At 43.1% G+C, this 13,699-nt stretch overlaps 1 protein-coding gene across 1 annotated transcript in view; it reads left to right on the top strand.

Annotated features, from left to right (window-relative positions):
- Nucleotides 1-11,711, top strand: part of fat1a (FAT atypical cadherin 1a) — a gene marked incomplete at its 5' end in the record, with an annotated part of 89,057 nt that extends 77,346 nt beyond the window's left edge. The window contains 4 exons of the mRNA XM_084071768.1: nt 1,661-1,771; nt 3,109-3,755; nt 4,339-4,476; nt 9,214-11,711. Of these exons, the coding sequence (XP_083927894.1) occupies nt 1,661-1,771; nt 3,109-3,755; nt 4,339-4,476; nt 9,214-9,992 (1,675 nt within the window). The 3' untranslated portion in view covers nt 9,993-11,711. The remainder of the gene's footprint in view (nt 1-1,660; nt 1,772-3,108; nt 3,756-4,338; nt 4,477-9,213) is intronic.
- Between the last annotated feature and the right edge of the window lie 1,988 nt (nt 11,712-13,699).

The raw sequence follows: 13,699 nt of genomic DNA, 5'->3' as shown, positions 1-13,699 counted from the left end.
AGTAGTGAAAGTAGTCGCTTTTGGACAGGTTTCCACCCAACAGCGATGATGTTTTATACCAGGGGTCTTCAACGTTTTCAGGCCAAGGACCCCCTAGCTGAGAGAGAGATGAAGCAGGGACCCCCTCTATATCATATAAAATTGTGTTTCAGATTAAAGTTTTTTTTTTTGACTTAGTCTGCTATTTTTTCCCTCATACCTATAGCCTCTTTGCCAAAAATAGCAGATCTACAAGCTCTCAACGCCTCGCGCTGCGAGGCGTTGAGAGCTTGTAGATCTGCTATTTTCGGCCAATGTTCCAATCAGAAAAGGAATTCTAGGGTTCAAGCGGTTAATGTATAAAAACTAAATCCTATCACACAAAGATTTGGCGGACCCCCTATAGTAGCTCTGAGGACCCCCTAGGGGTCCCGGACCCCCTGTTGAAGACCCCTGTTTTATACTAATGTTTTGTCAGAAGATTGAGTGCTTAACCCCAGACACTTGATAGCTGTTTCGGAGACCCATAGCTCTTATCTGTATTCCCAAATGAACCCTTTTATTTAAAAAGCATTTGGTCCGATGCTGTGACTCGTGTTTTATCAGCACCGAAGCTTGTTAGCCTGCAAACCATTTAAATCAGTCTGGCCTCACAGCGACACAGCTGACAGCATTGATGATTGCATAAAGATGAATTGTAGGATACGAAACCATTCCAATATGCCCTCTCATTGTTAGATACACTGTAGAGGGAACCTGCAGTGTGTAAAGAAATGAGAGAAAACCATCATTTAGTCATTTTGACAATTTGTATTTTCTGAAAAATAGTTTCAGGTTACAGTGGTCATTGTCTGCAGACTGTGTGTGACTGTATTGACGTCTGCTCTGCATAGCGCACATGCCCTTGAGCAGTGGTGTAAAGTAACTAAGTATTTCCAATTGCCTATACTTTTACTTTTACTCCACTACATCTCAGAGGCAAATATTGTACTTTTACTCCACTAAAATTATTTGAAAACTTTAGTTACTTGGTTAGTTACGCAGATATAAAGTATTATATTATAAAACATATATTAACCACTTCAGCCCTATTTTGTACCTAGGTTATTTGAAAATATTGCGACGCGTTGTGAGATTGTAGATATGCTATTTTCAAACATTTCAGTACTTTTACATTGGCAAGTACATTTTGATTCCAATACTTTTGTATTTTTACTCAAGTAAATTTTAAACTGACTTCTACTTGTAACAGAGTACTTCTACATTGCAGTATTTTCCACCACTGCCCTTGAGTCGGTACACAAATCCAAAAATGTTCAGCCTGACAGCCTGTTATTGCACATTTAGAGCCCCCTCAAAACAACTGATGTGTATGTCATATACCTGAGACTCATTTAAAAGACATATGCACCAGCCATCATTTTGTACTGCAGCCTAACCCGCCGTTATCAGTAATAATTGAATAATAATTCAAAACTATTTTAACTAGGGAAAAAAAAAACGTGTGTGGAATAAAGTCTTTTCACAGACCAGTGCAGCAGTGTTGGCATTCAGCCTGTCAACAAAACTCAGTCAACCCCTGAAAATGAGTTTGGATCAGAGTTTGGAGAAAGTAATTACACTATTTGTCAGACTGCTTTGACTCGGTCTGCTGATGACAACACTGATTTGAACCCTACAGGTGCCAGCTCGGGCCGTACTGCAGAGACAACCCTTGTAAGAACAGCGGGAAGTGTATCGACAGTCTGGATGGGCCGGTGTGTGAGTGTGAACCAGGCTTCCAGGGAGACAGGTAATGTCAGCGTTTACTGGGATTGAATTTACCAAACCAAACAAATCAAGATGAAATGTTAATTGTGAAGATTGTGGGCTCGCTGCAGTAGCAGCGAGCTCCCAATCTTCACAATGTTTTCCTCACTATTTATTTATTATATATTATCCCTAAAACGTTGGCAGCAAACTACTACCTAGAAACACCATTCAAACTTTTTACATGTTCAGCTTACTGTGGAATCGTACCCGTGTACATGTTTTGTAGTTTTAGAAATATTTATATTTTTTGGCTTGAAGCGAGCCCTCATTGTTTCTTCAGGAACAATATTTTCTAGTTCAACTCTTGAGTGTGTACACATGTACTGCATTTGAACAGATTTACATTTGTACATATACAAATAATTGAACACTGAGGAGTTCAATATAATTATGTCAATACTTGTTGTCAATTATTTGTACGAGCTCTTGTTTTATTGGATCTTGTTTATTTCATACACTTATTTGTTTTAGCTCTTGCTCATTTGATTTTCTATTTACCTATTCTCATGTCTCATCTGTTTAAGAAAGTAGGTAGCTGAAATATTGCACTTTTACCTTAGCGCTAGGTATACTCTTAGTTGCTTGTTTTAGAAGAGAATGAACTTAAAGGACGACTTCACCGCTTTTCAACCTATCTTCATATAATTGGTCCTCACTAATACTCATGATAAAATGATACCATTTTTTTCTACTTGGTCTCTGTCTCATAGGAGGGCTGTGGACAGTCCAGAAACCGTCTACCAGTGACATCATCGTTAGGCATGATTTTTTTTCCCAACAAGATTTCACATTTTTTATTTAGATTTTTATTAACACGAGAACAATGGCTTATTTTATTGAATTGCAACTTTCCAGGAATAGAAAGCCTGCAGTCTCTATTAGCTTGGATTCCCCATTGATGATGTCACTGGTAGACAGGACTCTGGACTGTCCACAGCCCTCCTCTGAGACACAGACCGAGTAGAAAAAAATGGTACCACTTTATCATGAGTATTAGTGAGGACCAATTATATGAAGATAGGTTGAAAAGCGGTGAAGTCGTCCTTTAAGACTTCTGGTGATTAGTAGTTATCTTGCCTACCTATGTTGAATGCACTTATTGTAAGTCACTTTGGATAGAAGCGTCTGCTAAAGGACTGGACTGTAATGTAATGTACTTCTTCAGACCACTAGTATACATATAAGGATGTTTATTGTTATTCGATTGTTTTATACAAGTGCTTCAAGTACCCGTATTAAAATGAGTGCGCAGTCTCATTCATCTTATTGTTTCTCATTTCTATCGTTCTGCTCCCTCCCACTCATCGCCCTCCCCAGGTGCCTCAGTGACGTGGACGAGTGTGTGAAGAACCCGTGTGGCAACGGGGGTCAGTGTCAGAACACGTACGGCTCCTACCGGTGCAACTGCTCTCTGGGCTTCAGCGGGCCGCTGTGCGAGCTCCGCGCCGAGGTGCGCAACGAGTTCGTCTCCACCTCCTGGAACATCGGCCTGGAGGAGGTCATCGGCATCGTGGTCTTCGTCTCCAGCATCTTCCTCATGGTGCTGCTCTTCATCATCGTGCGCAAGCGGGCGTGCCGCGGCCGCTCCAAGGGCGACGGGGACAAGCACCACCACCCGGGGGGGTCCCCCGCCCCCCACACCTTCCTCCAGAGGCCCTACTTCGACGCCAAGCTCAGCAAGAACATCTACTCGGACATCCCGCCGCAGGTCCCCGTGAGGCCCATCTCCTACACGCCCAGCATCCCCAGCGACTCGCGCAACAACCTGGACCGCAACTCGTTCGAGGGCTCGGCCATCCCGGAGCACCCGGAGTTCAGCACGTTCAACCCGGACTCGGTGCACGGGCACCGCAAGACGGTGGCCGTGTGCAGCGTGGCGCCCAACCTGCCCCCTCCCCCGCCTTCCAACTCCGTGTCCGACAGCGACTCCATCCAGAAGCCCAACTGGGACTACGATTATGATGGTAAGCGGGGGTTTCAGGTCTGATTCAACACCGACACGTTGTGAGCTTGTAGATCTGCTATTTTCGCCGAATGTTCACCTATTAAGACTAGGGTTGGGTACCGAGAAGCGGTGCCAGTACCGGTTGTTCCGTTACCTACTAATTTGTATATTCATTGTTTCCACTTAAGTTAACCATGTAGGGGTGTTTGGTAGCTTTTTGTTAGGTTATCCAATTCCTGGTTTGTTCATGTTTTGTTTTATCAGTTAGGTAAGTAAGGTTAGTAATTGTGTTTTTCTTTTGGTTGGGGGTTAAGGTTAGGGGTTTTCTTTTGTATCAGTCAGTTTTGTCTACATTATAAACCAACACCCTGAAGTTCACTTTGCACTTGAAAAAAATATTTAAAAAATATTAAAAAAAAACAACAATTTGAAGCAGCTGTGGACCTCCATCATTATGTTACACTCCCTGCCCTAGACAGGGGGTCATAACATAATTTGGATAAAACCCCGAACGGTACCCAACCCTAATTGCCCAGAACAAGTGGTTAATAATTAGTGCACACACCAATTCCTCACGTATCTTCGTTTTGCCCCCACCCCAGCTAAAGTAGTGGACTTGGACCCGTGTCTGAGCAAGAAGCCGGTGGAGGACAGCGCCTGTCACCCCTACAACACCAGGGGGAGCATGTCTGAGGTTCAGTCTCTCAGCTCCTTCCAGTCCGAGTCCTGTGACGACAACGGTACGTTGGCACCCGTGACACCTTGCTGTCGATGTCATGTGACAGGAAATAACCCAGATAGAAAAGACAGAGTGTATAGAAAAGTATATTTGTCTATCATCTTTCTCACATGAAATGGAGCCCAAAGTGTTTTATGAAGCAATATAGTTGTCATACTTTGTGTCCTTAATAACTTATGTGCAACACACATTATAGTGTACTGCATGAGTGTACAGGATTGCTTTTCAGATGTTTTATTGCCCTGCTCTTGATTTGCCTGCAGGTAATTATGATACATGCACTGCAAAATCCTGAGTGTTACGCCTGAGTTTTTGCACTCTAAAATGAATGCTCAGTACTTTACAGTGTACTCTCTGGCTTCTTTTGGTTGTTTTTTTCATGCTAACCCACCTCTCTCTTTGCATGATTTTTGAGCGGATGACCCGATCAATGCTGGCTCTGGGGTCACCTCTTCTTTTCTCTTCCTCCTTTTGTTTATTCGCTGCGTTGGGGTTCTCAGCTCCCATTTGGATCAAATCGGTCCACAGATCCAGAACAAGGTTTTAAATAGGGGTCCTTATTCCTGTAAGTCCTTCAATCACCACCATTACAGACGGAAGCAATCAAAGACACTTGATGAAATTCTCCAGGGATTAGAAAAAAGACAAAAAACATTTGTGGCTCTCATTCTTTTTTTCCACCTCTTGGCTGTCAACCTGTTGTCAGCTTCAAGACGGAGTTTCTCATGTTGTGTTGAGGCTTTGTCGCTCTACACTCTCCATGCAGGTTATTTCAATCAATCAGTACGGTTTCATTTGCCAAAGGACACTTATAGAGAGAGATCATACCCTATATGACGGGTAGACTTTTGTCTACTACCAAACAAAAATGAAAAAAGTTATCAACATAATTGGCTTAGACAGACTTTAGCTTTTTATCTTTATTTTTGATCAAGTCGTTTTTTCTCCCCAATTCTTTGCACAATGGCTCAATGGTATGCCGTACATGCAAATAGTGACATTCTCATTAAATGAGTCATTACTGGCAAACGATAACTGGTTCATGTGGTTTAGGGAATGAGAACCATCTGAACCATCACCTGTATTTCGACCCTGTTTTGTCCAAAATGATTTGAAAGCTCACTCTAATATTATGGGTCAAATGTAGCTTATATATATTTTTTTAATTCTGGGGAATTTCACAGATTCTTCCATCTGTATTTTCAATCGCAACCCCACCCCCACTCCCCCCCTCCCCCCAGCATCTCAGAATGTTGTGTCGTCGTGTTATCTCACACAAACAGACCAGACCCGACTGTGTGCACTATGTCGTCCCCCCCACCCCGAACCCACCCCCTCCCCCGCCCCCCCCCCCGTTCTGTTGCGTACCATTGTTTTGTGGCTGAACCCCCCCCCCCAGGCATTAAGCATCAGTCAAACTGTTCTCCTCTCTAGCTTGTCACACAAAAAAACACACATACAACCTCTCCAAGCATAAGGGACAGTAAGTGAGTGAGTGTCACTTACATGTTGGCATTCAACACCTTCCATGTTTGTTGTTTCTTGTCTTTGCCCACAAGCCTTTTGTACTAACAGTAGATCTCTCTCGCCCCCCCCTCCCTCCCTCCTTCCACCCCCCACCCCCCTTCACAAGCCTCCATAGTGACGGTAATCCACCTTGTCAAATCTGCCGTTGACTCGGTGGAAGGAGAAGGTATTCTTTAAATTACTATCCATCTGCCGGTATAGCTTCTGTCCTTTTTGGTGTCGGGCTGTGAAGCGTTAGGATGTCAGACCAATGCCATTTCCTTACACGGACGCACCTGTCTCATCCCAGCAGTGATCACAGCGTCTTCCGCCTAATCCAAATGTACAAATGAACTAGAATGAATTGAGCGTGTGTTCAGAATGACCTTGCGGGTCGATTATCATTCTCCCTGAAACGTGCTCCTGCATGCACAGAGCAAATCTTTGAGCACAGTTGTCTATTATGTGAACAGTAAGGGCTCCAACTATCGATTATTTTCTCAGCAATTATTCTATCGATTTACTTTTTCTCGAGAAGTGTGTCGAGAATCGAAACAAAAAAGTTGAATCGATTTTTTTAACTGTTGCACCCTAATGAATAATCTGACAATGTTCTCACTTTGGATTCTGCAACACAAAAAAAAAAGTATTTAGTAGATCAAACAATTAGGAGATTTGTTCTTATTGTTGTCTAGTAGTTGGCAGCAGTGTTGATTTTGACATAGTTAGTCTTTTGAATCAAATTCCATTTCGTTTTAGTCATATTCTAGTCATCTGAAATGTTTTACTGTTAGTCTAGTTTTAGTGGACTAAATATCATAAGATTATAGTCGACTAAATCTACAGTTGATTTAGTCGACTAAAATGTATTTTGGCGGTGCCTTGATGGTGTCGTAATGCCTGATTTTACACTTGGTTGCATGCTGAAAATAGCCGATCTACAAGCTCACAACTGCGACGCGTTGTGAGCTTGTAGATCGGCTATTTTCAGAGCGCAACACCTGAGCGCAGCCAAGCATAAAATGACTTGTCTTTTAGTTCTACTGGATCTTTTCTGCACTAGTCCCTCACTAACATATATGTCTAGTTTTTATTTGTTGATGACATTGTCAATATATTTAGTCTTTTTAGTCATCATAGCTTAGTTTTTATTTTGTTTTCGTCAGTGAAAAAAGGCGAACATTTTTGGTCATAGTTTTAGTCGACGAAATCAACACTGGTTGGCAGCACACTTGGCTATGAACCTCTATAAGTCAGTTTAAGAAAATGGCAACGCGTTTTGTCCATAGCTTACCTGTCATTCTTTGTGTCTCTTTTTGTTCCCTTTCAGTGTTCATTTTTTCAATGTTTCATACTTTCATTCTACTCAGCTTACTGTTTCAACTTTTTTGCTCAGGATCGTAAAGTGACTTGTTCTCTCTCTCTCTCTCTCTCTCTCTCTCTCCTCCCCTGTTTGCATCGTATAAAGAGTCTTTTTTGGCTCATGATCTCAAGAACCCAAGAGGTGACTTTTTCATCTTTGTTTGCCTGATGCCCCGTGTGGTGTTACCCTGGTTCCCTCTCCTAACTCTGTCCCCCACTAACAGAGTATACTTAACGCCTCGTAACACCACAACCTGACATCACTTTGAATGATCAGTGTGGCCTTACGTGGCGTCAATTATGCCTGGATTAAAGACACCTAAAAAACACATTGTCTTGCATGGTCTTAATACTGTGACGCCCATTAAGGAAAACATGTAATCCTTGTGTTCAATGTGTTGTTTGAAAGTTTAGCCCTGATGCTAACTACATAATACTATATAGATGTGGTGTGTGTGTGTGAGATTAAAATGTTAAACCTTTATGTTAAATATATAGGCATGTAACGATTCACTCAACGCACGATACGATGTTCACGATAAGATTCTTCACGATTTTTTAACAGACAAATATATATTTTTTTAATTATTTCTCTTACACAAATACAGTATTTTCTTCTCTTTTTATTTTTATTATTATTATTATAATTTTTTTACAATACTGTGTTTTCTCTTATCCTCTTTTCAATACAGTAGCAAATGACTGAAAACAACTGGATGTTGAACAAGGAATGGAGTTTAACTCGAACAGCGCCCTCTGCTGTCTGCATCGCGATACATTTTGTATTAAATCAATTTAAATTGTCACCAGTTTGAATCGATTTGAATCGATTTACGATAAATCGTTACATGCCTATAAATACAGTGTTCATCTTTGTTGTGTTTATTATAACCAGGTCCTCGTGAACTCATTCAATCATTATGCTTTGAAATGAAAGAAAGTATTCATACCCGAGTGGCACTTTTGTGTGTTGTGTGCACATGCGTTATACATGTGTGCACGTGTGTCCTGCTTCCAGCTGTGTATATGTCTACATTGTGTTTTACCCCCCCCTGTGGTGTGATCAACTCATCAAGTGTGGATTAATGAGCGTGTTGAAGTGACATGTTGCATGGTGTGGGTTGTTTTAACATTAACACTGTGGGGGTTTGTTCAATGTTTCAAGTCAGTGGTTCTCAAAGTGGTGTCCAGGGACCCTCAGGGTTCCTTGACGGGTTTTCCAAATGGACCCTTACCATGTCTGTAACTCTTGAGAGTGGACAAATGGAACCAAATGGACCCGTAAGGGTCCATTTGGTTCCATTAGTCCACTCTCAGAGTTATGGACTTTTTTTTATGTTATCCTTAGGGCCCTATTTTCGCCGGTGCCTTACCCCTTATCCCTAAACTTCTTTGGCATTTTGTAAAACTATTTTTAAAAACATTTTCAAATAGTTCAAATTGACAATCTACAAGCTCACAATGAGTCGATGTAGATCGGCTAGTTGAACTATTTGAAAATGTTTTTTAAAAATAGTAAAAAAGTTTAGGGATAATAATGGGTAATAAGGCACTGGTGAAAATAGGGCCCTATTAATGTCTGACTGTACCTCGTGCTGTTTACGTTTCTGACTAATAAAGTATTCAATCGGGGGCCTTGAAATTCAAAAAGCTTGAGAACCACTGATATAAGTTAGACTCTCAAGAAAAACGCAGGCTAAAATCCTTGATTTTGCGATGAAATATGCAGGTTTTTAATGTGATTTTATGCTGTGAAATTGCGGGAAGTTGAGAAAATAATCGCGTTTTTCTGGAGGCTCTAATAAGTAACTAACTCATAATTCGTGACGTGTGTTTTAACACGCTTTCTTTTCCCGTCCCAAAACAACAGGATACCACTGGGACACGTCTGATTGGATGCCAAGTGTTCAACTTCCTGGAATCCAGGAGTTCCCGCAGTACGAGGTGGTGGAGGCCCCCGCCCCCCCGCTGTACGGGGACGCCAGCGCCATGGACAGCGACTACTACCCGGGGGGCTTCGACATCGAGGGCGACTTCCCGCCGCCGCCCGAGGCCTTCCCCGGCCCCCACGACGACCTGCCCCCGCCGCCCGGCCCCGACCAGTACGGCGACCGCTACGACACCCTGCCCCGGCCCCCCATGGGCGGCAGAGGAGGAGGAGACCACCACCTAGGGGCCCCGGCTCCCGGGAGCCCCGGCGGCTCGCCGGGGGCGCCGGGCGGCGGCGGCATCCGCCAGCGGCCAGCGCTGCCTCAGCTCTACAGCCTTAACCATTACCTGCCCCAGCACGCCTACCCGGGCGGAGACGGGGGCGACGCGGAGAGCATGCAGGGGGGGGTCGCCTCCTCCGCCACCAGCGTCACCCCCACCTCCACCCTGGGCGGCACCACCACCACCACCACTGGGGGCGGTTACGGCAGGGGGGGAGGGGACTTCTCCCTGGGCTACGGCCGCGTAGACCTGGACGACGCGGCGGGCCTGGACAACGTGTCGCTGTCGCTGTACACGTCCACGGCCTCCTGCTCGGACATGTCGGCGTGCTGCGAGGAGTCCGAGGTCATGCTGAGTGACTATGAGAGTGGCGACGAGGGCCACTTCGAGCGGCTCGCCATCCCAGCGCTGGACTCCCAACAACACACTGAAGTCTGACACTGGATCCAAACAAAAGTGCCTGAAACCAACCGACGCCACACATCCCCCCCCCCGAACCGCTAAACCCCCCTACACACTTACACACACACACACACACACACACACACACACACACACACACACACACACACACACACACTACAGCGGCGTGCACAGACATTTTGAGGGGCAGGTGCTCAAGTAAATTATACTTTTTTTTGTTTACTTGGTCTGCTCTTTTTTCCCTCTACACCTATACCTCTTTGCCAAAAATAGCCGATCTACAAGCCTGTGAGCTTGTAGATCTGCTATTTTTGGCTAAAGTTCTCCTCAGAAAAGGGATGCTAGGTTTCGAGTGGTTATGGTAAAAAGAAAAATCATATCACATAAAGATTTGGCGGACCCCCTGTAGTAACTCTGAGGACCCCCTAGGGGTCCCGGACCCCCTGTTGAAGACCCCTGCTGTGCCCTTTTTTCAAAAGGGCACTTCTGGTCAAGAGGGCAAAGGGCAGGTGCTCTAGCACCACCTAGAGTCTATCTGTGCACGTCCCTGCACACACACACACACACACACACACACACACACACACACACACACACACACACACACACACACACACACACACACACACACACACACACACACACACACACACACACAGATATCCAACCCTAAGCTACCTTCCACCTTTCCTACCCCTAAACCTCTCATTTCATCATCAGTGCGTTGTGCACACAAAGGATATCACAACAACACAAAACAAAAGACAGACACAACGCACACACACACACATGCGTCACAACGATATGCATACTCAGTGAAAAAGTGTCGCAAAAACAGGAGTCGTTGAGACTGGAGTCTAATGGGAACCTGCTGGAGGCATGGGACTGGCCCCTGTGACCTCCTAAGCGTGTGACCTCTCTCGGTCCAACTCCTGCCATTACTGGAAAACAAAATCCACCACCTGTTTGAGTTGGCTGTGCCATTTTTGCTTTAAACAAACTGTCATCATGCACAAGAAACGAATTTGTCTGAAGGAATCATGTTTAAATGTACATCAGAAGAAAAAAAACTAAACAGAAAAGATAAACACAATAACAGTCATGAAAAATAAATATTTCAAGGTGGTATCTGTATTTCTATAAATGAAAAAAAAAGAAGAAAAACTAAAAGCAAACTGTTTCTTTTTTTTTTTATACAAGTCCTCATTTTCAATGTAAATTTAAATGTACAGTTTTGATTTCAAAGTTTACTAGGTTTTGTAGATATTTTATGCTTTTATTTTCAACAAAACACAAGTTAAATGGTGTGACATTATCAGCCTTACTGTGCTTACATTCACGAAAAATGAAATGTGTACGAAAAAAAATAATACGATTTAAGAGAGAGAAGAGCGTGGCTTTTCCAGACATGATGTATCCGTAAAGTTTATTGTCTCTTGCTCATTTCAAAAAGGGTCTTCTATGAGCGACTGCATATTCTTGTGTTGTTCTTTTTTTATTTTATTTTATTTGTTTGTTTGTTTGTAAATTGCGACTTTGAAACCTCTTTATTTTTCCACCAAGAAAACGGGACCCAATATATTTATAGTGCAAAGTAATCCATGGACACGTGACTTTTTCAGGTGTCTATGTGTGTGTGAGCAATGCTATGGTCTTGTTAAAAGTTTTTATTGAATACTGCCACGAGCTCACGCTTTCCTACTGGCAATAAATTATTCCTAAAAAATATATGTATCCCCAGTGTCTTGTCATTTGTATTTGTATTTTTTATTGTTGCCACAAATCAGGAACCCACAAATCAGGAGCCCTGTATTCCTTGGATAGTGACCGGGACCTATATGGTTACATTTTTTGTTACTACTCCTACAGATTTTGTCCAAAACTCACTCAATTCGGTACACATTATCTCTGGGGTCATGTGATCGAGATGTATGAGTTATGTTTTTCAGATCCCATTCCAAGTGGCTATGACTGCCTTCCAAAGTTTGCGGGCCCTGGTTGAGAGACCTTCGCTTCGAGGAGCAGACTTTTCTAGTAATGTATATGTTTTTCCAGCAGGGGGTGCCATCAGACTGTTACACACATAATTATGCTTCAGTGTCTGGATATTGGGTTTTGGTGACTATGGAGGCACTGTATTGCACTTTAGAGCAAACGTACAAAGAAATACATACAGTATGAATAAACCACTTTCACTATTTCGAAAATAGTTAAATTGGCCGATCTACAAGCTCAAAACGTGTCACAATGCGACACATTGTAATCTGCTAGTTTAACAATTTCAGAAATTCTTTTGAAAACGGAAGACAATTTCTGGGGGGAAAAAAAATGTATTTAGTTCCACAGGGTTAGTTGAGATTGTGATTCATTGAAAGAAAGTCTATTTTTTATAGTATGACGACAATCAGAGTAGGTTACATTGCGTTTCAACATGATTATGGTAATGGAGAAGCATTATTTCTCATTATTTCATATTTGTATGCTTCTTATGCTATGCTTGTATGCCTCTTACAATCTAGTAAGAAATGCAAATTTGACCTACTTAGGATAATGCTACTCAGTTTGGTCTCAAATCTGTGTTGGATAAAAGAATACACAATGTATCAAAATGAACTAGTCTATTGGCTCCACAGCCAAACATGGTATGACGGAATGATTGATTCATTGATTCATTCATTCATTTTATTAGGTAAAATGTAAACAATATATATAAATCAGCATGAGGAGAACACAAAGTATAACACTTATTTCTAATGTGGTCCTCATTTAATACAAAAAAATGTAAGTGGTAAGGCAATAGAAACAAAACAAAAAGCACACACAATAGAGATATAGGAGCACAGCTGGGCCCTATTGCTGGCCTACAGAGGAAAGGAACTTAAACTCAGACCAATAGGCTATGAGTCCTAAAGGTATACAAATGATCAAATATCGAATTATGTCATTTTGTACAGTCTGCAACCTAACTTTCATAAACCACTGTGCATGCATGACAGGCATAATCACGGTGACACTGGATGTTGGTTTACACCAATATACAGATAGGCTATTTGTAGATAGATATTGCGAGATCAAGATTGTTTCGATGATCTTTTTAAATAGCCTAATCAAAATAACAAATATCTGTGCTCTGAGGTCTATCGTTATCTACTCCCATGCTGGAGTGCGTACGGTCTCTTGGTACTCAGACTGAAAGAACCGTGCGTTGACCCCGGTGCCGACGGTCTGACTGGACTCATACTCATACACGTCGTAGTCCGGTGTCTTCTCAGAGGGCGATTCTTTATGCAGGTTTACTACCCACTGATACATCTGATAGTGGTCATTATCCACGCTGTTGTTTGAGTAAAACCCAACCCAGGACCAGGAGAACGTGTCCTTCCAGTCGGTGAAGGACCGAGTCACATAGAGACGCACGCACGCGTATCCGCCTCGTGTGTAAAGCTGCACGCTTGCAGGATAGCCTGTTATCGCGACCGGAGGTGCCCGATTTGCATCGTGAAATTCGGGGCCTCTCCAGACCTCCCTTTCCTTCATCTCCCCTGGGTGCTCTGAGTCGACGCTATGTTTAAGGAGCCGGACCTGGAGACCTGAATTCAGGGCTTCACCAGAGTCAAAAGTTCCGGAGGCGGCAGTGCTTTCTACGGGGACCTCTGCTAGTTTGACCTCGCTGTCCCCGTCCTTGTAAAGAGCCACGACCACGGAGCTATCCAATACGGTGA

Source organism: Gymnoscopelus microlampas (genome assembly GCF_963454915.1).
Source record: "Gymnoscopelus microlampas genome assembly, chromosome: 2".
Lineage (NCBI taxonomy): Eukaryota > Metazoa > Chordata > Actinopteri > Myctophiformes > Myctophidae > Gymnoscopelus > Gymnoscopelus microlampas.
The sequence above is the reverse complement of the archived record's forward strand: the minus strand, read 5'-3'. Positions and strand labels throughout refer to the sequence as shown.